Source organism: Aulostomus chinensis, chromosome 18, assembly GCF_037954235.1.
Source record: "Aulostomus chinensis isolate RoL2024-O1b breed Wild chromosome 18, RoL_Achi_v1.0, whole genome shotgun sequence".
NCBI classification, from domain to species: domain Eukaryota; kingdom Metazoa; phylum Chordata; class Actinopteri; order Syngnathiformes; family Aulostomidae; genus Aulostomus; species Aulostomus chinensis.
This window is the reverse complement of record NC_141337.1, coordinates 11,683,694-11,710,000: the sequence shown is the minus strand read 5'-3', so window position 1 is coordinate 11,710,000 and position 26,307 is coordinate 11,683,694. Positions and strand designations below refer to the sequence as shown.

General features: G+C 43.3%; 1 protein-coding gene across 1 annotated transcript; it reads right to left on the bottom strand.

Moving 5' to 3' along the window:
• Nucleotides 1-1,157: 1,157 nt before the first annotated feature.
• On the bottom strand, nucleotides 1,158-25,735 carry tbc1d16 (TBC1 domain family, member 16). Its single transcript, XM_086185694.1, has 13 exons — nucleotides 25,438-25,735; nucleotides 19,370-19,579; nucleotides 18,724-18,886; nucleotides 16,930-17,250; nucleotides 11,960-12,154; nucleotides 11,570-11,717; nucleotides 10,884-11,048; nucleotides 9,644-9,792; nucleotides 7,445-7,579; nucleotides 6,325-6,511; nucleotides 5,367-5,546; nucleotides 4,215-4,361; nucleotides 1,158-3,576 (listed from the first exon to the last, which is right to left on the bottom strand). The coding sequence occupies exons 2-13, from the start codon at nucleotides 19,548-19,550 to the stop codon at nucleotides 3,277-3,279; spliced, it is 2,271 nt and encodes a 756-aa protein (XP_086041820.1). The 5' UTR covers nucleotides 19,551-19,579; nucleotides 25,438-25,735; the 3' UTR covers nucleotides 1,158-3,276.
• Between the last annotated feature and the right edge of the window lie 572 nt (nucleotides 25,736-26,307).

Here is a 26,307-nt window from a genome sequence, read left to right as displayed (position 1 = left end):
CTGTCACATGTCTGAGCCATCAAAAACACACACACACACACACACACACACACACACACACACACACACACACACACACACACAAGAGCCTGATGAGTGTGTTGGTGAGCTTTTTAGGGTTAAACTGAAGTAAACAGGCTCGCTTCTGTCCTCATGGGAGATTTTATATTGTTTGTCAGAAAACTGGAAGGCAAATCCCCTGCGAAACGAAATTCACACCTCATCTTTCTCATTGTCACAGAGGAAAGCACATCTTCTCGGGAGCTGCTTCAGGGAATAAGAGTGTCAGTGTTTACGATTTAAAGATGGCCAGGTGATGATTTCTGAAATTTGAGAAGCGGTGCCACTTTTGTAAGGGCACATCTTGCTTCTTTTAAGGGACAGAATGCTGATTATCTAGAAAAAGCTTTGAAATGAAGTGAGAAAAGTCAGTGAATTTCCAGAGGCGGAGGTAAAGTGCAGCAGCAGATTGAAATCATCTTCAGAAATATTCTATCAAGCAGCAATTCCTTAAGATAAATCACGTCGCACTGTAGATACGAGGGTCTGATCATCATTTTAGCTGAATTAAATCCCTGTGCGTTTTAAAGAACAGTACAATTAAAGGGGGCTCCATTATAACCTTTTACCAACAGATTATTTTCCTTTTAGCGATGTACTTAATAGCTAAAAGCTCTTAGTTGCAGCTCTATAGGCCGTGACTTCAACCACTTTTGGTAAAGTGAACAGGTTGTTCAGGCTCCTGCCCCGCCTCCAAAAAGAAAATTCTCTTGTGATTGGCCGGCTGCTTAATATACATCACATCACAAACCGAGTTCATCTCCTGTGAAGGAAAAATGAGTGTTTCAAAATGTGGTCAATTTAAGCACCAAAAATGTGGGGCCAAATACAATAAACACCAGCAAACAGCCTCTGCTAGGTTGGGTGTGTGTTGTTTTTTTGGGTTTTTTTTTTTCAGCACTGAGCAAATATCTTCATACTTAACTAAGAGGAAGATGCCGTTTCCCTTCCCTCCTCGGTGTCTTCACACATCACCTGACTTGTTTTACTGTCTGACATCATCAAGACTGCCCAAAAAAATCTTCTATCACTCAAAAAAACATGTCTACCGCATTTCAGTGTTCAGCACACAAAAAGTACAAAGTACAGCCTTTATCTCTCTTTTTTTTTATTAATACCAAGAATAAGAATATGCTCCTTTGTTTTGTTTCTTTGATGTAATACAACTTTGTCATAATTGTACATTCAGTGATGATCAAGACCCCCGTAAATATGGGAAGTCAAATAATTAGCTTGTGACTTACGGTGCCAGTGCTGACGATGTGATTTCAATGAAGATTTTAATAAAATTCATGAGATCCTTGATTCTCTCTCTCTCTCTCTCATATACACGCACACACACACGCACGCACACAAGTGCAGTTCGATTACTTTCCCATTGGGCGTCATTCTGATGCAGCCACCCAATCTTCAAGACTCTCCAGGCATTTCCAGCAAGCAGCTGCACATGATAACTAATAGGTAAACAGGAGCAGTTATGAATGTCATTTGCAGGAGCTGCTCGCTGGGTGAAACCCCGAGAGAGACAGAGGAGCGACGGGAGCAAGGGGGGGGGGGGGGGGGGCTGGGGTGTAGGACGACTCATTCATGAGCTTAATGTTACATTTTAGCAGCAATTTGAATGTGTTTTCACCCCCAGGAGTGTCACTCAAAGCTCTCAGGGAGGAGGAAGGGGGGGGGGGGGGTTACATCTGGGACTTGCAAATCAAGAAGGCAAGATGGAGATCGCGCCGTACTCTGAGTGAAGCTTAAAGCTTTTAAAATTGTCCCTTTGGTCGCATCTCTGCTGAAAATGCCGACTTCTTCCTCCCTCAGGTTCTCGCCATGATGATGGCTATAACTTAAGTGGCGGGGGGGGGGGGGGGTGCTACGGCTGGCTGGACTCATTACCAGATGTTTGGAGGTCATTCTAGCATACACACATGCGCGTACACACACACAACTACACACTTCTACACCCAAGAGTTTCACCCTGCTGTTGTTGAGTGAGAAAGAACACAGATACATTCATTTGGACTGATTCTCAGTGTTGGTAGTGCATCGTTGACATTGTCACTCATTCAGAAGTGAAAGTGGAGAGGACGCTGACAGCAGAACAAAACAATAATAACACTGTGTCGACATTTTGTTTTTCTTTTTTTTTTTTTTTTTAAACAACCCTGCCTGACAAGACTTCAAGTAAAAACAGAGGGTGCATCCATTACCGTCCGGATTTACCCATGATTGATGTCATATCCACCTGATGGCTCAGACAGGAAATCCAGATGATACTTCAGTATTCTAAGATGGAAATATTAAAGCTTCTATTGCTGCGTTTGAGTTCACAAGAGGAAACATGCGGCTAGCTTCCTCCTGCCAGCCTGGATACACAATTTGAAGAATGTTCTTTATCACGCGGAGCCCAATCGGTGACGTGTTTGCCATGTAAACTCGTTCTTTAGTTTTGAGGGATATTCCAACAAACATTTTATGCATTCTTCATGAAAAGAATCACTCATGCAAAGTTTATAATATTGCTAAATATTTGTATCTGCTGATATAAATACAAACATTCACTTGTCTGAAATGAAATTAACCCTAAGAGTAACAGTAATTCTTTATCATCCTATTGTTAACACCAGTGGTTTGGGGTTTTATGTTAAAAATATCTGCCAGACTTGAGATATGCACATAGTTTTATATTCACACACACACACACACACACACACACACACACACACACACACACACACACACACTTTTTGTGAGATGGCAGGATCATGTTTAAAAGTTCAAGTCCTGCCAATAAAATTCCCAGTTTTGTTTGACCCTTTGGTCAAAGTCTGCACAAATTCAGCCTCAGATGCATCGCGTGCCCACAAAGCTCGTGGACGGATGCCAAGCCAGCGGCAGACAAGAGCCTGACGCTGCTCCAGACCATCATGGCGGCTGGTGATTGTCCATTCTGCTTCAAAAGGAAAGCGGCTTCTTGACCTCGAGTCCATTCAGCGTTGAACACTGAAGATTCATGTGATGCTGCATGTAACATCCTGGTAAGACAGTGTTCTACATTGCATCACATTAGAAAGATCATAGGCCCTCAGTAAGATAGTGATTGCAGACTACAAGCAGGGAGTGTGTGGAGAGGAGTTCGAGGGCAGCGAAGAGTTCAGGAATCCAGCAGATGGATCCAAACCTTGCTGTGCTAACAGGTCCAGCTCCCCTGTAACCTCCACCTCAGGATTGTTTCCGGAAAGTGAAAATATCTCGGGTTTTGGAGCCTCTTTTGCCCTCCAGTGGCGTTGTGGGTGTGGGGTTGGGTGAGGGTGAGGGTGTAGATGAAGGAGAGGGCGAGGAGGGCTGCGGGGTGGAGGTGCCTCCATAGGGGCAGCTCTGTGATTCCGGGTGTTCACCAGAACATTCCACAGTAGGGATGTAGCGGCTATCCCACATCCCCGGGCCACACAGTTTACAGAGGTCATGCAGGCTGCATGGGATCCTGGGTAAGAGGCGGAACTGGTAGAGAAGGCTACGGGCCTGGAGGAGTGGGACGAAAGTGATGAGATGAGATAAAATATGTAAATGTCACAGGGTAAGAGGATTAAAAACAAACACACGTTAATGGATGCAAAGAAGCTTGTTGCAGATTCCATATATAGAAAATCAATATGCTCGACTTCTGGCAAAAACATAACCAAACACTGTCAAGGTCAGTTGCTGCTACCTACAGCTAAACCCCAGCCTGGCTGCCTGCCTGCTTCTTCCTGAAACAATGGATGCTACATCTCAGGCAACAACAAAAAGAGTAACGCCTGCCGCATGCTAACATGAATTCACTGCCTGTGTTTGCAGCAGGACTAACACGGCATCCATAAACATGAGGAAGCAGGCACCAGACGCAGCAGCACGAACGCAGACCATAAATCCTCTGCATGGCATGACAGCATCCCATTTAGCACCTCAAGGCCTCAGTGGGCTGCGGGCTACACTAGAACACAGCTGCCCTCCTGCAGCACCGGACCAAGCTGCGCGTTCAAATACAACACAGATACGAGTGGACTGTTTGGTACTCCAGCCTCCGGGTTATTCTCGTAATAGTAGATGAATCTGAGTAGCCGGCCGAAATAAGTGCTTTGACGCCATATGAAGATGAGCGCGCGCGGATAGCGGGATACCTTGCGTAGCACCAGCTCTCCGTTCATGTGCATAGAGAGGTTGCTGAAGTGGAGCAGCATTTGGTCTGTGGCGAGTTGCTGATCTGTCACGTCCTCCCCGTAGAGAACAATGATGGCCACACATAGGAACAGGTGGAAGTAGTCCGTCTGGAGAGAGGGAGGGAGGGAGAGAAGGAGAGAGAGAGAGAGACAGAGAGGTGGGGGCAGGGGGGCACAAGTCAGGTCAAACTGGAATAAGAGAACACAAAATCCCAAATGACCGTTTGCCTGGTGGCGGTTTTAAGATCTGTAAATGGTGAGACGCTTTTTTTTTTCCTCACTTCGACTCTCGATTCTATTGAGGAAAATGACCTGAAACTCTTATTCAATAGGGGGAAAAAATGGCGGGGACCTCAAGGACGGACAGACAGAGCAGATCAACTCTTTATACAATGATGGGTAGATCATAAATATAAGAGATGGATCCCCATGTTGAGCGGTCGCAGATGTCGCCACGTGGGCTCCAGGCCGTACCACCTCCCCTCCATCCAGGAAACTTCCCCAGCTTAGTTTTGGTAACGTGGTAAAAAGGAAAGGAAAACAGTTTGGGGGCCTGAAACACTGACGGACATGATTGTGATTTAAAAATATCACTGCAATAACAGGGCCTCAGATCAGCGAGTCTTCAGTTACACAAAAGATTAATGGAACTTGTGTGAGTGCTTTTGTGCATTTGTGAAAAATCTGTATTTATTACAAACTCAAATCTTTTTGAAGCTGGAATAATAATTTCTTTAATCTCCAGAACCCTGAAAAATGAATCCCCTGCACCATGATTTACTAATATCACCTAAATATGCGCCAGGTCTGCATCTTGGCTGAATATGAACCATATCAAAGTATATGCTTTTCTCATGTCAGATAATAATCTCAATCAAGAACACGGTTACTGGGTCGCAGTACAAGACAGAAGGAGGGAAAACACCCCGATTAATAGCGTTAATGCTGCTTTTAAGGAGCGTTTAAATGAATAAAATCTAGTAATTGATGAATTCATCCTTAATCCTCGGTAAAATGCAGAAGCAACATGGCATTTATGAGGATTACACAACATGACACATATCTCCACGAGACTCCTGACATCATCAAATATAGATGGAGCTTTGCCCTGACCTGGTAGTGGGCCCAGCAGGCCTCCCACATGCGCAGCGCCTCGGTGTCAGGGAACTCTCGTTTGAAGCAGAGGAGGATCCAGCGGTGGCAGAAGAGCAGCTGGAGGCCGTCCTCCCCCAGCCTGGTCAGGTGCTCGTGGAAGTGGGGCAGCATGAGACGTAGCAGCTCCCTCAGGTACATCTGGAGGCAGGCCAGAAAGAAAACAATCACAGCTCAATTAAACACAGCTCATTCGTCACACCATCCACTGACATCTCCTCCTCCTTCCTTTTTTAAGCCCTTTCCTTCATGCTGTTAGCTACAGAAACCATTTAAATTCTAAAATGTTGAATACTTTAAAGACATTTTAGTGTGTACTTGGCAGATTTTTATCTTTTATACTTCTTATGGTATTAAGCTTTATTTTTTTTAATGGAAGACAACTGGGGGCATCTACAAATCGTCTGCAAATTCATTTTTGGGAACAACTTGCAGGTATTTCAGCTGACGCTAACTTGGCGAGGCTTCTTTTCAGCTCTTTTCGACCTGCTCCGCCTGAAAAAACTATTTTTAAAAAAATATTTGAATTTCCGCCTTTATTTTTTTTCAGCAATTCAGCCATTTTCAGCATCACTCCTACGATACAATTTAAAAACCCTTCGAATTCCGGCCTTTTAATTTTTTTTCAGCAATCCAGCCGCGTTCGCTCTTGCGTCTATGATTTAAAACAAAAGAACCTTTTACTTTCAGCCCCCCCGAGCAATGCAACCCACCTTTTCAGAGCTGTTTGTAGTGTGTGAGTTACTGGGCTTATTTGAGCTCATGTTTTGTTGTTAAACGCGCTTGCTAAATTAAATGGATTATTATATTGCTGTTATTACCATTATTATGAGTTGTAGTATTATTTCAGCCTATCGCATTTACGTTGCATTTTCTGCAGGAAATTCTAGATTTCTAGAGAACGCCACGAACAACCTACCAGCTGCCTCTCCATGTCTTCATCCCGTGGCGAGCTGATGAAGATGGTGTTCTCCATGAGGCCGACAAAGCACCAGAAGGTGTCGCTTTCATCCTGGATCTCAGTGAGCAGTGGGGCCACCAAGTCTGACATGCCCTGGCAGTAGCCCATGTCTGGATTCAACACTGCATAGTTGAGCAGAATTCGCCTGGGGGCGAGAACAGCCACGGACGTCTTTAGTGCTGATACAACATCTCAGCAGTAAGCAGCATTTCAACCTCGAGCTGTTTTGTCTGACGGTGTCTCGTATAGATGTGTTCATGACACCACACTCAAGCCAAACCGCTGAAAAAAACAGTCCCACCCAAACACACTGAATGATCCAACATGTGTGTTTAGTAATGCCCAGAAAACAAGACAAGCCCTACTTTAGCGGTTGCTATGCCAACTCCTCTGGTAACCAGGGAGCTAATTAATGATCTTTCTTCTTTTTTTTTCCCCTCCTTCCTTTTTTTATATGTGTATCACTTAAAAGGAAACCTCTCATGCATATTTAAGTACTGTTAAAACAAAAAGGAAAACCTTGAGGAAATGTTTGTACTCAACATGGCAATATTTAGGAAGAGAACTGGTGTCATTTATGGAACCAGATTTCTGAGCTTTCTGGAGAAGCAGCGTTTAGGATATTTAAGATGGAACTAAAGATGTTATCTTTAATTCAAAGACCAGGCAGAAGAGATGTTTCGTATCGGCACAACAGTTGAGAGATAAGTACATCTGGACGTGCGCGGCGGTCAGCATCACCCTGCAGAGACGCAGCATGACGATACCTCGACAAATACCAGGAGCCTTGATGAGAGCCACTAAACTAATATGCTATTTAAATCCTCTTGCTCCTCGTTTAGAAAGCCATTAGCTCCGAGTACGCATCAAAAGTGCTCAGACGGCTTAGTCAGAGTCAATAAAGCATGAAACTCATTTGCGGCTCCCTCAGGATTCAGAATATGAAATGAATAGGTGTGCTGGGCTGAGGAATGGGAACGATGAGGAGCGATCGAGAGAAGGGGAGAGGGAGAGAACGAGGAGATAAGAACTTGGGGGTGGGGGGGTGAAACGGCGAAATGAAGAGAGGTAATCTGACCTCATGATCTCCACGTTGGGGTTGTTCTCTCCTCTGAAGAAGTGGTTGCTGCGGTCGGTCCTCACCACGTCTTTATCCACTGTAAACTGGACCTTTCTCCAAAACTCACTATGCTCCTCTGGGCTCATAGATAATCTGAAGTACATGAAACACACAAAAAGTTACAAACGAAGACCATTTTTCTTGATTAAGACTTCTTATAACATTTCAGAAGAAAAGTTTTGGCTCCACAACCTCTTTGGGAAACGACGAGTAATTAGGATTAAAAAATAAAATAAAATGCGATCCAATAATATTTACCTCAAATGTTACTCTGGTGTAAAGAGCTAATGATTAAAATGAAGTCAAAGGGAGTGGGCGAGCAGTGGACTGAGGGGGTATTTCACTATCAAGCGCTCCATTGAGGATAATACCACAGCCATAAAACCCCTATCCATGCCTCGAAATGTTAGGAACTATATTAACAATGCACTCTGTGTATACACTGGTGTACTCAAGTCCTAAAAAGCAGAAGGGATTTAATTAATATTGTTTGTTTTCCATGTGGCCCCGCCAGGAATAATGAGCACACACCTGATGCAATGCCACGCAACTGTTTATTTTCAGCGCCGTGTGTTGTGTCGCTGGGCCCTCCCTTGGCCACCTTTCCACTCTCCTGAGGACCCTGCTAAAGTTTTCATCATATATTCTAAGCTGCTGTGGTTCTGCAAAAAAACGAATATATATATATAAAAATAAAAATACACGAGCGCTTAGGGGAACAAAGTCCACAAAGTCTGTTTTTTTAAAATGCCCCCCCCCCAAAAAAAAACAAAAAAATCAAGAAGGAAAAGGTAACAGCAACCACAGTACAAAAATGATCAATCAAAGTCAAAGGGTACAGAAATCAATCTTAGTTGTGTGAGAGATCTCTCTTAACAGCTGTTTTTCACTTAAAATGATCCAATTATTGATGCCCTGAACACAGAAAAAGGTGCAAAAGAGGATTATGAGAACAGTAACAAACTGATTATTAGAATACAGCTAAGTAACATCAAGTAGAGATCCCGGAGTTGGCTGTCTGAAAACGTACAGGCCAAGTGAACTTCCTCTTTTCTTCTGCAAATCTAAGCAGAACATTTGAGTATCTGGGGCATAAGCACTTTTTCATGCAAACACCAAGAGGACAAGCCACTTAGCAAGAACCTCCTCAAAAAAAAAAGAAGAAGAAAAAAAGAGGGATTCAAAATATCAACGCAATCAAACCAATAAAATAGAAGGACACTTCTTTTTCTAAACGATTAGCAGCATTTCAGTGGGAGAGAAAAAAAAAACAGACAGACATGACGGCATTTTCCCTAAAATTAAACTAACTCAACGTTCTTTTTTGTCACTTTTTCCCCTCCTTCCTGATCGTGAAGTCCTTTATTATTTTTTTGTTACCTGCAACAGCAGCAGCATAGTTTCCACACAGCTGCTTATTATCCCAGCCGAGGGAAGGAGACAAGGTTAGGCAACTAGGATCAGACGCGTATCCTTGCTCCTAATGATCAACTAGTGGCCCTGAAGGCTGCTGGAGACAAATGGTCTTTAAAGGAATCCACATCAGAGTCAGGACAAGAGCTTTAATGACCCACCTTCAGTAAGACCTTCTGAAATAGTCAAAATGTTAATAGGCCACACGGATGAAACCTGTCCAATTATCATATTCATTACAGATGGAGCAGCTCTACATGTGAAAATATGTGCACGTTCAACCTTTCGGTCGCGGGGTGGAGCAGATGTGCTTGTGTGAGTGTGTGTGTGCTTGTTAGTGCATACCACAGCTGGGTTTTTTTTTTCTTTCTCCTTCTGACAAGACAATATGATCTGATAAGCGCTGACATGTTTTTTCTCTGGAGACCTTTTATTTCACACCCGGCACCTCCCCTTAACACTTCCCTCATTGCGCCTATTGATTGCTCAGCGCTTGCAATGAGAAGCCACAACAGACTCACGTATGGTTTAATGTCTGACTGGCTGAGCCCTTTGGCAGCCAATACCGCGGCCGTGTGACAGTTCATCAGACGTTTCGTGGCGACAACAACGCCACTCGCTCTTTTGAATGAATTGATGTTTAGTTTGTGCGTCTGCACAAACCCTGGAATGGGTCAAAAACCTCATAGTGTAACAGCCGCACTGCATTTTGTTGTGTTTTTTCCATCAACCCCCACGTCGCACCTCCTCTGTTGGATGTCGTGGTAGTGGGTACGTTTCTGCAGCCTCCGAGCTTCCCTCTCCTGAGAGGTGGAGTCATAGCTGTAGTAGTGCAGCAGGAAGGGCCACACCTCGCCACGGATGGATGGGTCGATACCACCGAAGAAGATGGCCTGGTTGAGAGTGGGAGGTGAACTCAGTGAGAGAGCATTCAGAGGGCAAAGGGATCGCAAAGGAGATAAATAGATGGTGGAGTAGGTGACACATGCCACCTCAACAGATGACAGCGGATGTGAATTTTGCAAAAAGAAAAAAAAAAAGAATGCTGCAAAACTGAAACCTCTACTGTATGATGTGTGTTTACTGAGAAACGAAGCAGTTTGGTGGTAAACTGAGTCAAACCCAGAGATCTGAAATGACTCTCAGGGGGGACTTTGGCCAAAAGATACACTTGAGCCCCCATTTACAGAAGGAGGGAGCGGGGGGGGGGGGTGGTCATTGTAAAACTTAAAACTTAAAAAAACTAAAAAAGTTGAAAACTGTGGTGTTGACTTTCAGAATGATGTTCAGCGTGTTTGAGTCACCAAATGCTAAATTAGCTGTAGATAGTTTTAAAAGATGTGGACAAAGCTCGGAGGGTGACAAGCTACCATGAGATCCTGAAGGTCTCTACAAGTCAAAAGATGGAGACTGTGAGTGGTAGGGATACAATGACACGATGAGGAAGGAGTATTTGAGTCCAGCAGATAAAAAAGACGAGCCAGTCAGCCCCCTCTGAGTGCATCAAAGGCAAATAAAAGGGGAAAAAAAAAGGTATGAAGCAATATGTACCACCAAAGTCTAACCGACCCTCAGCCTGGAGGAGAGGGTAATGTGGAAGTGGCTGAAACCAGCAGTCTTTCTGATGGCAGGCAGGGGGAGGAGCCAAAGGTTGCAAAAGTAAGTGATTGTTTACACACACACACACACACACACACACACACACACACACACCCAAGAAAATGGCCCAAGTTCTTTCTTGATTTATTGCCTGAGTAAAACACTCCTAGCTGATTTATGGTCTCAACCGCCAGTGTCAAGTCTTAGGTAATTACAGTCTCATTTAGAGCGCAAGTGGCAATAACTCCACCTTCACGTCCAAATATGGTCAGGTTCAAAAAATAAAAAAATGGCACCCCCCACCCCCCCAAAAAATAACAAAGCCGAACTCAAGGTTAAAATGATCTATGATGTGACTGATTTCCAGGCTTGCAAAAGGCCCTACCTTGCGTAGTTTATACTCCTCCTCCACTTGTCCATTGTGGTTGAGGTGACGTAGCCAGGTGGTGACATCCAGCCGCCGATAAAGCCTTTCCTCTGGGTGGCTCTCAGCCGATGGCAGGGTGGACCGCTGGATGGAAAACTGCATGCAGGATTTCTCATCCGACACCTGTAACACACGGAAAGACGGACCAAGAGTTAGGGAGGCAAGGAAAAGCTGAAAGATGATTAAGAGCTCTTTAATTACTTAGTTAAAAAAAACAACAACTATAAATCTACTATGAGCTTAGGTTGATGGTCGATTGTCGATGGCTGCGATTGTCCTCATTCCAGTTTGGTTTTAATTTGCAGAGGTTCAGTCATACAGAATCCTCGGCCTCCTTGTATTTAAAAATTAGCGGCAGCACAATTTAGGAACGTTAATGTCTGGTTTTTATCTCTCTTGGTAAACGGCCTACTCATATTTAGTTGTCTTTATTGAATTTAATCACTTTTAGCACTGACAAATAATGAATGATTGCTTGTGTGTGCAATCTTATCTTTTGTACTATTTTCTCTCTTTCATCCTTTTTCATATGATTCTCATAGATGAGACACTGGAGAGTCTTGGTGCACCTGACCATCTCATTAGTTTATTTACTGCGCGCACACAAGCACACTTGTTTACTAGACTGAAGATTGCAATCTGACCTGATCTTTCAGTTGAGTCTCCCTGCAGCACTTCCACTGTTGGAAGACCTCTGCCAGCTTGTCCAGGCCGGCGTGGTGGAAGTGGAGGATCTTATATTGGCTCTCTCGACTGGCTATCACCAGCTGGCCACTTGTACACGCCTCATCACTGTAAAAACAAACAAAAACACAAACAAAAAAACATTCATACAAAAAGAGGAAAAAGAATGTTACACACACTCAGAAAAACCGTTCTGCTCTTAGTAAAAACTACAAAGATTCAAACAACATAAAAATCATTTTAGTGAGAAAATATGATTAATTGATCATGTATTTGTTGTTTTTTTAACACACAGCATCTGACCCCTCGTGACCTCCCCCTTGGACCTCAGGTCAGAGTGCCCGGCTGACCTGAAGAATAGTCGCAGTGACCTCATGTGACCCAGGTCCACCCTGAAAACTCCGCACAACTGCTCCAGAGCCAGCACCTTCTGCTGCTCCTCCCACCGCACACCCTGCGATTGTCCGTTGTTCTCTGAAGGGGCGTGGATGTCCAGGCTGGAGGCGGAGCTTACAGAGTTTGTCATTGATTCCTCGCACAGCTCTCTGGGAAAACATAAGATAAATAGGAGTTAGTAGATTTTTAAGATGAAATTTAGGCTTAGAAAGTAAGGTTGGGGATTATTTGAAGTGTGTGTTGCAGGATTAATTGTGTTAATTAATTTTGAATGTGTAATTTTGTTCACTGCCTCACATCCAATCAGAGTTTTTTGTATGTTTACATTATCGTTTGGACAGCAGCTGATCGCCTTTAGCTTAGTGATATGTTTGCAGAAATATAAGCTTATCCTCCTCCTTGTTTTGTGTCCCAACATGGTTCCACCAGCAGGCTGAGAATGGGAGGAATGCATGGAGGCTTCTGAGGACACACAAACACACATACATATACACTCACACACACAGACACCCACACACACACACACACACACACACACACAAATCATACTGTCTACCATTCAATTTCCCCCGTCATTCCCCCATGGCCAGCATGTTGTTCCCGGCACTGAAACCCGAGCTGAGGGTTCCTCTGCTGCAGTGGTAGACACACACACACACACACACACACACACATATATATATACAAAGAGAGAAATACACACTCACATGCGACACCCAAGATTAACAGGTGTTATCATTATATAGCCTAAACAAACACACGTGTATTGGTTGCAGCTCAGCACCAATGCTTGACCAGTAAGAATTGCTTGCTGGATTTTACAATATCTTTCTCCTGCTCTCACTCTCTCTCTCTTTCTCTCTCTCAAACACACACACACAAACACACACACACACACACACACCATAGCTAATGACCCTAATGTACTTTGAGGCACGTCAGTAGAAATGCGTAAGCTGAGAAACGACCCGATTGCAGAAATGCATTAAACCCACCGACATTTGAGAAGTAGCTGTCTGAATGAAAGTAAGTATTTTCATTTCTTTTGAATGTCCTGTTATTTATAACTCAAATAATGCTTCTTTTGCAGGTCTGTGTGAATAGGTGAAAACCCAAACAACACTTTTTCTGTCATAAACTGGCCTATCTTTCGACACTGAAGACTGTTTTCTACTCACAACAATTATACAGGCGAACGTAAGAGGTTTAACTTTGAGAAGACAAGGAGGTGGAACGTTTAATCTATTACACACTGAATCAATCATGTCTGGCTAATCATTTCCCTGTTAGCAGATGGGAAAATAACAAGGCTGATCAATCCAAGCTGCACAGTTTCCTTTTTTATGCTGTGATTTACCGCCCTCTGTCTCATATATCACACGACTATGGATTACAAGGAGACTGGCAGAGAGGCGCAGCTCTGCTAAAGAAGTTAAGCAAGATGAAGTATGGACGGATGAGCTCTTTTGATGGCTACTGTATTTGCTTTCTCCTTACTGTCAACCTCTGGTGTGTTTACAAGCCCATTCAAAGCAGGCTACATTCTGCATGCATGCAAAATATGTAATAGAAGATATAAAGATTCAGTGAACTGAAAATGTAAAATGAATATGGTGGGAAACCTTGTGATTCTTGGCATTCCAGTATAGATCGTTCCCTGTTCTGCATTCAAGCAGAAGCCCAACAAATGATTAACAACATTGGACACGGCCTGATTCTTTCAGGCTTTATAGCAGGAGATGCAGGCAGGAACCGTACAGACGATGGATTATATGTGTGTGTGCTGCCTTGACACTCTTCATGACACCTTCTTCTGTATATGAAGCTTCACCCTCAGGCAGGTCAGGCCACCCGTCCAACAGCTCAAACCTAGTACTGGTTCTGGGCTGGTGCCAGTGCCGCTTTACAGTTGTGTGGATCTTCAAAGAACCAGCTTGTTTTGCTTTGTTTTGTTTGTTGTTTTGTTTTGTTTGTTGTTTTGTTTTTTTCCACGGGACTAAGATGTGATGCAACTGTACACGCCTCTGGTTTCCTAGCAACACCACCACCACCTTTCCAACTCGGATGTGGATGGTGATGTGCCCGTTTGCCACACATATATAAACACACACACACACACACACACACACACACACAGATACAAGAAAGAAGAAGAACTGGAGGGCGATGAAAAAGAACAACAATAGCGGATGACATGACAGTGTTTGGTGTACAAGGTTTGCCAGCTTATTCCAGCGTTAAAACACAAGTGGTTCAATGTATTTGTGCTGTGATTCCTTCAATCATGCATGCTTCGATTCTTAGTGAAGGCTGTAAGAAGATGAGCCAACTTGAGCTTTACTAGCATGCCAGCACAGAGTTGGTGCTACTCTGGAGCCAGGTTTTGTGGCCCAGAGCTGGTTCTTGTCCTGCCCTAACACTGGGCGTGGCTCTGAACTACCTGTGAACCGAAGTGCCACAGGTCTGAATAAAAGCCGAGGTCTTTCGACTGAGTGAGTGAGCAGAAAAAAAAAACGAGGCTGGATTTCAGATCAAGCAGTTCATGAGGATTCCACAGTTAAATGCTGCTAAATGTCAGTGGAAGTTGAAATAAAAACAAATCTGTTTGCATTCTCTGGATTGTTAACAAGAGGAATCTCCGTCACTACCCTCTGCTGGAATAGAGGTCTTGACACCAACAGAGATAGAGACATCGATGAGTGGCCAGTGGAGCTTAACAAGCTCCAAAGCAGATGACTTTTCTTGTTCCTTACTAATAATTTTACATATAAGTTATGCAGGAATATTGCTAAGTGCTGTCAAATTCTGCTGTGCTTTGGGTCTGAAGAAGGCAACAGCCAACAGTGGTTTCTTAAAACTACTGTTAAACTTTAGAGAGACTTGTTAAAAAGCTTGACAGAGGCTGCTGTGGATTTCTCTCTTTTCCTCTCTCTCTGTCTCCCACCCCTCTCGTCTTTCTCCCCCCCCCCCTTTTTTTCATCCGCTCTTTGAATGATTCCAAGTGACATGTTTCCAGTTCCTGGCCCCTTAACAGTGTCAATTAAAGCAAGAGAGAGCGAGAGAGAGAGAGAAAGAAAAAGAGAGAAAGAGAGAGAGAGAAAAAGAGATTGAGTGAGTTCCAGGGTTTTGGCTGCTGCTCCTCTCTCTTCAGTCCTCTAATCCGGAGAGCTGACATTCAGCCCAGCACAACAACCCCGGGCGCACTGGAAATCAAAGGGCTTCACACAGACTTTAGGAAGGGAGGAAGGGTGGGGGTTAGATATTTGAGAGGTGGGCAACACTGGAAAAAAAAAAAAAAACAATATTGAGAAAAACAAGAGTGAATAAAACAGAAAAGATGCAAACTAAAGAGTGAAAGGAATGGACAGATAGGGAGACAGGAAGGGGGAAAAACAAGCAAAGGAGACGCACACTTGATGGAGCACCGTCGAGAGACTTGACGGCAAGTGAAACACAGAGGAGCTGAGGAAGTGAAGGACAGAGTAAATGTTAGAAGCTGTGAAGCAGAGAGCACTGCCAAGTCACACACACTTACAGCAAGCTGGGCTCTGAGAGTGGTTAAAAAGGCTTAAACACACACTGACACAGACTCACACATTCTGGGCAGCTGGTAAAGCCAAAAAGCTGTGTGAGGAAACGACGACGAAGGGAATCATAAAGTCAAACAAAGTCCGATCAGCAACAGATGGCTCCCATGATTGGGGAACAGTCAAAAGAAGCTCCGAGGTTGAGGGCTTGTTGGATTTGGGGACTGTTTGTGAGACGTCAGTGACATTATAAAGCATTTGGAGTAAGAGCTGCGGTAAATATGTGAACCCATTTTGAACTCTGATGAGGTTTGCATGCCACCTACAGAGGTCAAAGCTGCTTTCAAACCCTGCGAACGCTCAGCTGTAGAGCAGTGAGCCACCATGTGGGCTCAGACAGTAAACCACCCTTCCTGTCAGCAATTCTTTTCTTTTTGGCTCCACCTTGTGGCAGGTTGGCACAACTGAAATAATAGGACGTCTAAAAAAAACAGCTCACAACAAGGTACGTAATATACAGAACAATAACAATATTTAAATGAAAAAAACAGATTATTTCATGCTATTGCAATTAGCAGTATGTGTCATTAAAAAAATAATAAAAAGAAAACTGGCTAAACTAAATAAGGTGAAGACAGCTCACAAACTAGCTGTAAGGACTATTAGCATTGGGATTGATACGGCACATTGCTGAGAATTACTTTTCAGTTACTATTTTGAAAAAAATATTAATTCAGGACAGGATTCAAGCAACTATTTTATGTTTTCCCTGAATTTGCCTTCTAAATATTAGAAATTTTATTCTATCTATAGCGGCAACAATAAAGCAAAGCATACTGTGCGTGCGCGCGCGCACACACACACACACACACACACACACACACACACACACACACCTCAGTGGAAATACTAAAATACCAGTAAAATACTTTTTATTCATGACATCAAAAGACTGTGAGTGGTGCGTTGGGCTGACTGCAGGACAGTGTTCCTACCACCTCTGCCACCTCCCTTGCATTTACCACCAGTTAGCACGAAGAGTAAAATGTCACCTGGTTCCACTGTGTGTGCGCACGTGTGTGTGCACGTGTGTGTACGTGTATGTGTGCGCGCGCTGAGCTCTCACTCAAACAAGCAGAGAAGAAGACAGAGAGGTTTTTGTGCTGCCATGAATGACAGCAGGGTTCTTTTAATTCCGTTAGGGCCGAAACCTGCTGTATGCTACGCTACTATTCAGCTAACAGGGTGCACCAAGCACTCTGTTTTCTTAAAGAGGGTCTGAAATAGAGTTTTGATGGTATTTTTGACAGCAGAATAAAAAAACAACAACAACAACAAAAAACCAAAGACTAAACAACTATGAGGAGTTAAAATAAATGATGAAGCAAAACCCTGACCTGCTTTCGTTGTCCAGGAAGACTGAGCCACTGCTCTCACAGAGGGCCTCGCTGACGGGGGACAAACAGAAAGGGGAGGAGAAGGTGTCAGAGTCTGACCCCATGGTGCTGTCCCGGCTCACTTCGTCTGACAGCTCACAGGAGCCTTCATCGCCCTCCTCTCCAGCTGAGGGAAGCTGCTGCTGCTGCTGCTGCTGCTGCAAGGAGGGGTCTGCTCCAGATTCTAAAACCAGACCGTGACTCTCTGCAGAGGTGCTACAGGTAATGTTCCTCTCCTCGTCCTCGTCTTCCTCCTGTGCCACTGGGGGGCGGGGGTGAGGTCTGGAGGAGAGTACTTGACTTTAGAAAGACAGTTTTGTATCTCTGCCCAAGTGCATTGGTGTTCTGTTTGCTTATGCTTGTGCTCCTTCCTGTACAGGCTTCTCTGAATTGGCTCCCTGCCAAATTCAGAACCGAAGTCAAAATTCTTCTCCTCACATGTGAAGCCCTGAACAACCAGGCACCTTCCTCTCTGACAGCTCATAGTTCCCTACCACTGCAGGGTTACTAGTGGGTGCTTGAGTCTCCAGTCACTTAGCGTCTCTCCTGTGGAACAGAGATCCAGCTAGTCCAGGATGCACTTACTTTTTGATAAAGCTTAAAGCTAGGCCTGACTTAGACCGGCCCTTAGATATACTGCCACAGGCCTAGTCTGCTGGGGGATTTCCCATGATGCACTGGGCTTTTCTTTCCCTCATCTATTCATTCATACATGCATGTTAATAACTTGACTTCCTCCCCAGAGTCTTTGTGCTTCCTCACCACCCAGATCCTTGACTGATGCTGGGGCTGCTGGAGGAGGCTGCTGACCCTTAGCATCAGTAGTAGCATTCTCAGCAGCGCACTGACAGTGACAGCATTGTTTGTATTACATTTGCTAGCATGTATCTTCTCATATTTTGTTCAAGTTGATTGCTTAAGTATCCATGAAATGTTGTTATTGGTAGCTGGTTTACTGTTCTTGTTTATTGTGTTTCTTGACTTCTTCTGTTTTGTTCACGTATTAAAATGGATCTGACTTTACTGACGGAGAGAATAATAAAAGCTGCTTATTTTTTGTTGTTTATCTTATCAACTCGATTAGCCATCCTGTTGATACTGATATCACTTCAACCCAGCGGTTTTAAAAGGTGTGAGGTGGACCTCAGGTCATCATGTACAGCAGCCCGCATGTTATTGGCTGAGAAATACAAATGTTTACTACTGTTGTTTTGCAGGAATTTTATATTTGTTCCTATTCCTAAAAGAGGTAGAGGCTAATAAATGACATCTGAAGTTAAAACTGCAATATCAAGCAAGCTAACAAACAGTTGTCTGTCTATGGCATCAGATAACATAATACAGGCATCCAGAACTAAACTCAGAGTAACCTTTTTTACAAGCCTTTACGAAGCGCCAACCCACCATCTTAGACTTTAAAAAAGAAAAAAAACCTGCGCAAAACTAAATATTTGGCATCTTTAGCGACATGAGGTTCCACTTATCGCTGTGGTCACACTGTTTCAATAACAAAAGGAAATTAAGCTGGTTAGTTATACTTTGATTGTGTTAATGAGATTCAGGTGATGAGTTTCATCAACTTTAAATGTTCTCTCTTCTCTTTGGTTCCACTTGTGCAGGAGCTGGGTCGGACTGAGGTCAGGTCATGTTCACCAGAGCTGATGGAAGCACTCTGAGACCCCCTCTTCAACAGGTGTGATTATTTTGGTACAAAAGCACCCATAAATGATATGAGGTCACACAGATCTTCCCTACCGTCTGCCACGGCGGCGTGCGTTCCTGCGTACTGGGGAGCTCTCAGGCGTGATGTAGCGCAGTGCTTCCTCATCCTGCCTCTGGATGCGAGAATTGGGCACCCAGGTCAGAATCAGAGTGGTGCCCAGGCTCTCATCCTTCTCCAGGTGCACACACAGGTAGCCTGCAGGCGGCAGTGTCGAGCAGTTGACAAATCAGTTTGAGAAAAATCAGGTAGAGAGGAAATGACACTTTTTTTTTCTCCTTGCAAGTAGCAAACTAACGTGTCATATGGGATGAGATAAGTGCACAATGACATTACAACACGGGGGAAAACACACACAGAAGTTACAGAGGGTGCTGTGAGAGTTCATACCAGTGTGAGTTACCAATGTGCAATGGTGTCAAATAGCACACCCAGTCTCAAACGTCATATAACCCTCAAAAAAAAGGAAGTGGATCATAATGCACCCTAGTGAAAGTCAGAAAAGTGCATGTTTAGCTATTCAGCAGCTCAACGTGCTATAAAAGATGCAACTCTTTCGATGAATTCCAGGCATCTCCAGTCAGTAGTTAGAAGTCTCATTCACGCTAAAGAGGAAGCTTCTTCCTGGCTACCAAGGACTGCTTTTATATGAAAATGAAACAGTGTCTCCAAACCACTAACCTGGGTGGTGCTCTGCCAAGCCAGGCAGGGGCTCTGCAGGGTGTACGCAAACGTTATTTTTGGAGAAGATGATTTCACCATCCAGGCCTGACCGCAACGATGAGCCTGCCGCCCCGGGGTTAAAGGTCAGGAGGTCGGAAGCCTTGGAGGAGGCACGCCGCAGGAGCCGACCCAGAGACATCTCAGAAACCGGGACACTGGGCCCATCCTCTGAAAGATGGGAGTAGCAAAGGGGATTTGGGAGGAGAGAGTGGCTTAATATCCGAGGGTCAGTGGGACATGTCTGAGCCATACAACCATACACAGATCATCACTTACATTTGAGCTTGGAATAACTGCAGAACAGGGTCTGAAATTAACACCAGCACCTAAAAGTGGGTTGGTCTATAAGTCACAGCACGACAAACCTAAAATCACTTCTTAGACAGAAAAGTGTGTGACACTTGTGCGTGCGTTCAACTGAACCTCGTAAACTCAGAAATCAAATCTCCAAAGGCCAGCAAGGTTGTTTAAAATGACAAAGTTCACACTTTCCTTGGCTGAACTTAACCCAACCGCCAATATGTTCTTGTTCTGTTACCACAGCAGGATCGTTCTATAATCACAAAGAAAAGCTGTATCTCACATTCCAAACTTCAAATTTCAAGAAAATAATTAAATCCGGTAGTTACAGCTGTTATCCAGCTGTTGTTGCCCTCTTCTGTGTTCACCGCCAAAACGTTTAACATAAATGCAAGTTGTATGAAAAAGTTAATATTAGGAGGAGTTAAAACAAATTCTGGCGGCTAGATTATTATTTCTATTATCTAGGTGAGCGAAAAGGTCATCTAACTGGTGCGGTGTCCTCGCAGCAAAGCTCTTGTGTGCCTCCACCTGCAATGACCAACACCCACATCCACAGCGTGTGTATGCGCACTACACGAGTGTGTACCTTCAGGTTGTCCCCACCTTTTGTAAACAACACAAGCAGACTTATGTACACACGCTAACATAGACATGTGCAAACACACTCCACTTCATCCGTGTGAAATTCCGGGACGATATCAGTAGCCAACAGATGCCGTCGGCTGCATCAGAGTGTCACGCCACTAACTCGGAAACAGCGAGACGGTGAGGATGATGATGATGATGATGATGATGACAGAAACTTAAGGCAAAACTGCTCTTTTGATGTTACAAAAGCGCAATGGGCTGGAAGGCATCTCAATAAATCAATTCATGAAACCTGTTGGAGAAGAATTTTGTTATTTAATCTGACAGATTTATTCCCTCTCTCTCTGTCTCTTTCGATGGAGACGTGTGTCTCTATCTTTGAACATCCCGGCATGTATCTGCCCCCCCACCCCCTCATCTGAGGAATGTTTCCCCTTTTTTTTCCCTCCGGGCGCATGTTTCCCTCTGCCTGATTAAGAAGGCACCTCACATCCTGATGCCAAGACCCAGACAGGAAACCTACTGGCACGAAATCAGGGCATGAACCCAGGAGAAGTTACTGCTGGCCTTCTGGTGCTGGTGGGCTGCTGTTCCTTGATAAATACACATTTCTCAGGATGTAGATGATATTTATGAGGAGCGGTGAACCGTAAAATTTAAAAATTCCCACCAATCGTCTAAAAATTCAAAAATCTATTCAATTTACACCTGAAAGCAGTGGCATGTTTACCTGATAAAGGATTTATCAAAGCGGAACATTTTGATTTAATCCTTATTTTTTGTAGATGTTACATTTTCTGTCAGTCAAATCGTTCAAGTGCTACCTCAGCGTGGCCGATGGCAGGTATTCCATTCATGACTTGCAGGCTGTCAGGTATCTGCAGATATTCAAACTTTTACTTTGAACGCTTGCATTCGTTTACAATAATTCAGTGAACTGAAGTTTATTTTCAAAATGGTTACAAAAAAAAAGTAAACGTCATAAATATTTCACAACGACAAAAAGAAGATTGACTGATACATTTGAGGTTTGGACACAGGTGCTCCGTATTTTTAGATGATTCCGTTTGATTGTTGAACTGGAAATGATCCCGCCTATGAACGAAAAAGATATATTCTAAGATACATTTAGGTGAATGTGTCGATACCGGAATTTTCTTACACTTTCTTTTACTTGGGAATTCTACCTCTGAACTCTCTAGATGGTGAAATCTCTCACCAAGTACTGCCCTCTGCTCTCAAGTACTACCCTTTCAGTTTCTCTGCACCACATTAGGGTTGTGCAGTAGCAGAAACACAGCAGTATATTCCAATTCCTTTTTTTTTTTTTAATCACACTGTTTCAATATTTCAACCTACTGATACTGACAAATTTAACAAAAACTATCATGTTAAAGTGTGATCAACGTATTAGGCTGCACAAAGGAAATCATATTTTCAGCGCCAGTTTTGAAGTTTTCCAATAAATCCTGCGGTCCTGACACCTTCAACGGCTCATCAGAATTCCCGGATCACAGTAATCAGGCTTCCATCCAAAGGAAAAGAAAACACAACCAACGTGTGATATTTTCCAGGTATTCGCAAACGCCACTTTCCTTCCCCCCCCACCCCCCCAAGACACAAGTGAACTCATTTAATGGACACCCCAACTTTTACACTTCCCCTGAGCGAAAACTTTTATTTTTTGTCATATTTAGAGACCTGTTGAATTTCTCTGGATTTTTTTAAAGTGCTTACAGGAAATGCTCCATTTTCCACTTTCCCTCTGCACACTTCATGTGAGACGTGCCGGTGGGAAGTGAACCATTGTGTCTGTTCCTTGATTCTAAAGATTAGAGCCTTGAAGAAGTTGTCAAACTGGTCAAACTCCACCACTTAAAGTGCTTTTTTTTTTTTCTGCTGAGTTGCAGTTCCTCAATCCCACACACCATCACATTACATTTATATTAGAGCACTGCAGGAGCGCGAGTCGTAAAGTAACTCATGTGACGACCCTTTGGCTAACGACAGCGTCGCAATATAGCGCACAATACGTCACACGTGTACCTGAGGAGAAAAACACCTTTGAAAAAGGCCAAATTTGCAGGAACTATGGATTGTTTTGTCAAATGGTGGGGTCCAATTCCAATCTAACAACCAAGACAAACAACAAAGTGCATGGTACTAGCACAGTGGCTACGACACACACTAATAATAATTTTATCAGCTGATATTTTGATTAGAGGAGAAGCTCATTATTTGTCAAGTCGTATCAATAATGTACCACATGTATAATGTATATCGTGCAGTTGCTAAGCTGACTAACCCACCACTGCAAGGGCTCATGTGGTGTTACACAACAGGTCTGGATCTCATACATGACACACTACTGTATCTCATATAACAGCAAATAACACATTCAGTGCCGGTCTATTATCTCGGGGTTATTTTGGGCGCCGGGTGTTTATGGGTCGCCAGGGGTCGGTTTGATAAAGCTCTTCCAGCCCGAGGTTCTTTTCACTTCTTATCATTTTACTTTTTTTTCTTATGCTGTCAACAGCTGAGTGCGCCCTCTCGCCGCCTCTCTAGTCTCTGGCCTTTCACCTCATCAGTCACTACTCCGCACAACTTTCCTCCCAAACTCTTTATTATGGAAACCTGTTTCTGCCAGGTTGGGGGGGGGGGAAAAAAAAAAAAGGAAAAAGAAAAGAGATTAAAAATCATTCTTAATCATGTCCTGATTATGAGATATAATGTTAAAATGATGAGAGAACTGACATAGTTATGAGATAAAAAAGGTTCAAATTCTAAGAAACAGATTCAAAATAATGAAATAAAACTTGATTGAGAGAAAACGTCAAAATAATGAGGTCAAGATCCAAATTATTGGATAAAATGCAATAATGATGTAAATTACAAAAAAATTATGAGATAAAATACAAAATGTTTTGGTTCAGAAGTAGAGTGGCCGTATAGCCACCGAAGGGTCGCTCACTTCCCCCGGTGACCATGTCCAAGTGTCCTTGAGCAAGATACTGAACCCCTAATTGCTCCTGATGGCCCTGCGACGGACTGGAGACCCGTCCTGGGTGAACCCCGCCACAACTATGAAACAGTAAAGGTGACATCCCAGGAGGGAGAAGAAAGCTCAGGCGGTGCTCATGCGCACATCTCATCATGATGACTTTTACCTCATATTTTTGACATTTGATCTCATATTTTTTGACCTTTTAATTCATAATTTTGACTTTTTACCACATAATGATTTTCCATCTCATAATTATGACTTTTATCTGACAACTTAGACTTACCAAGGATTTGTTCTGTTTTGTTTTGGGGTTTTTTTTTTGTGTCCACATCGAGGCTGATTCTTTTTAAAACATATTTCTAGTGGAAATGGGATTCCACTTTTCCATAAAAACTTTACCTAAGAATTTAAAAGCCAGTGTAGAGGCCACAAGCTCCCAGCGTCTCAGCTTCTCACTTTGGGGGCGACATTAAGTTGTCATGCTGACATCTGAATGGAGGAGCCAACAGTGAACACTCCTTTTCATCGGGACACTCCGATGCCTGCAGCTGCTCGAAGGAGACGGTCCAGAAAGACTCTCCGCATACTGGCTTAGTTAGAAGGAGACATTTCAGTCTTTGTTTGTTGTATAAAAAGATGCGAGCAGGAATACAGACTGTCTCTGTTTTAGATGAAGTCTTGAATTTTATTATGTCACTAAGAAACCCTAATAAACATAATGAAAGGGAGTATTATTTTTCAAAATAGGACAAATAAGATACAAAAGCCCTTGTATTTGGAGATCTCTCCAGACGATATATCAGCTGATGTTAGCTCTTCTCAGGTCTCTTAGTACTGTCAGTAGTGGCGGGTAGTTCGGACTGTGACATCTTAACATGGCAGATCTACCAATCACTCTCGTTTTCCCATTTTCAAATGTCCCACCAAACGAGCCTAAGTTGCAAATTTAATTACAATAAAATATTCTACTCATTCTTTGAACGATAAAATATTTGCCACCATTACTATTAAATTCTCCAACAATACAATTTGATTCCCTGCTTTTGATATGAAGTGGTATACGTCCACTAACGCAATCCCTCGAATGTTTATAATCTACTTATAAAAGGCAGATAAAATTTGTTTTAAATATATTATTGATGAGCTCTGAAAAACAATGAAATCATTTATTTAATAAAAAAAGGGGATTTTTTTATATTCCTGTTAAAAAAATAAATAAGAAATTGAGCGGACAGAGCTTTGTAGAAGGTAATTCACTCAAAATAAAGCGTCACATTACAGATCGATACTCAAATTTGCCAGCAACTTCTTTCCAGTGAAGGAGGTTGATTCGCTTTGCAAACAGCAAATTCTTATTTTGAAGTGGTGTAACTCACTAATAAATTGTATTATTTCTTAGAAATTAAAACAGCACGTATAAAAATCTATCAAACATATAAAGAAAATGTATTCATTTAATTTTGTTTATTAAATAAATGGCACCCTTGCCCCCTGTCCCCATATTTGGATTTAATCAATGTTATTTAATAGTTTGTTTTTTTTAATGAATTGGCAGCCCTAATCATAACATTAATATATCAGTCTCTATCCAGTGGAATGGTTGATTTAGCAGGGCAGCAGCAAAGTTTTACACAGTACAACATGAATGTCCCAATCCCCCTCTAAAGGTCTCATCCTAGCACCGCCCCTGCACTACACCGATCGGGTGAAAGTAGCAGCGGTCCAGCCGAGGGGTGCCACGACTCCGGGGGGCTCCACCGGCTATCGTGGCAGGCTTCATCCGCCTGCCAGGAAGGGGTAACGGGATGAGACGGGGCTCGCGCTCCCACCACGGTGCTACCAGCCTACAGGCCCGTAGTGGAACGCTGACAGAGGTTCTGGCCCGAGCAGGAACTCTATCTCGAACATCCTGAACATAAATATTTTAGTTTAGCTGGCTAGCCCTGGCGACAGATCACATCACGGTGGCCGCGGTCAACTTTTAAGTTGAACAACCGCCGAAAACGAGACCACAACACGTTATTCCGGTGAAATGAATCATTCTCGGCTTACACCTGTTTTTTATCAAGAGAAATGAATGAGTAGTAGTCCGCATGTAGCGGGGGGGGCCAAGCGGCGGAGCGCTCACCTTCAGTCCCGCCGCAGGAGCCTACAGCCCGTGACGGACATCCATATCACCGGGCGGGCAGTCGGGCAAGCAGGGCAGAGGCTGTGCAAGGGGTACCGGTCCCGTTCACCCCTTCTCTTCTGGGTTTAACTCGGTATTTGGAGGCTGTAGTCTTGTTTGTATCCTACTGTTTTCCGACAGTGACGCCACACGTTTCACTGCTGCTGTTTCGCCAGTAAAAGTCAAGCTTCCGGTTGTAACTTTCAAAGTAAATCCCCTCGTTGGACGAATGCGCTGTTAATTCAAAGGATGTTTTAATTTACAGAGAAACTTGTCTCAGTTCGTACAATAATTTAGACACGTGTGTTTAACTTGATTCGACGGCACCTACCCCCCCCCCCCCCCCAAAAAAAAATCACCGCTTCCGGAATGGTGCACGAACAGGGAATTTTACATTTCAGTTTAAAAAAACAGGAGAACGAAACGGAAATGGCGAGCCATTCTAAAAACCATCGAAGCTGTCTTCTTAAAATAAATCACATCTCTCCCTCATACACACCGCTCACTTGATCTGAGTATCAGATCTGAGCATCCCATCACAAAGCTTCGAACTCACCTTTGAAATCTGTTTTAATATCATTTTGATTTTAAAAATGTGAAAATATAATGAATATGGCTTAGTTACTTGTTTAAATCAGATTACTTACAGGGTTCATACCGATTTTTACCAATAAACTTGACTTTTCCAAGACTGTCACAGCTGGTATTTCTAGAGATATTTCTTAGTCATCACAGTAATTGTATATTAGCGGGAAAAATTACTGAGGCTTTATTTTTCCTAAAACTTTTCAAGATGTGGAAATTGCTGTTTTTATTTTCATTGACTTACAG

Bases quoted from the DNA above. Each gene is read 5' to 3' on its own strand.
- tbc1d16 (XM_086185694.1), bottom strand. From the start codon at position 19,550: ATGTCTCTGGGTCGGCTCCTGCGGCGTGCCTCCTCCAAGGCTTCCGAC. The intron at 17,251-18,723 runs GTAGGGAAGATC...ACTCTCCTCCAG, and splicing joins GCACGCCGCCGTGGCAGACG to ACCTCACCCCCGCCCCCCAG. The intron at 5,547-6,324 runs GTAGGTTGTTCG...GCCTGCCTCCAG, and splicing joins AAGACATGGAGAGGCAGCTG to ATGTACCTGAGGGAGCTGCT.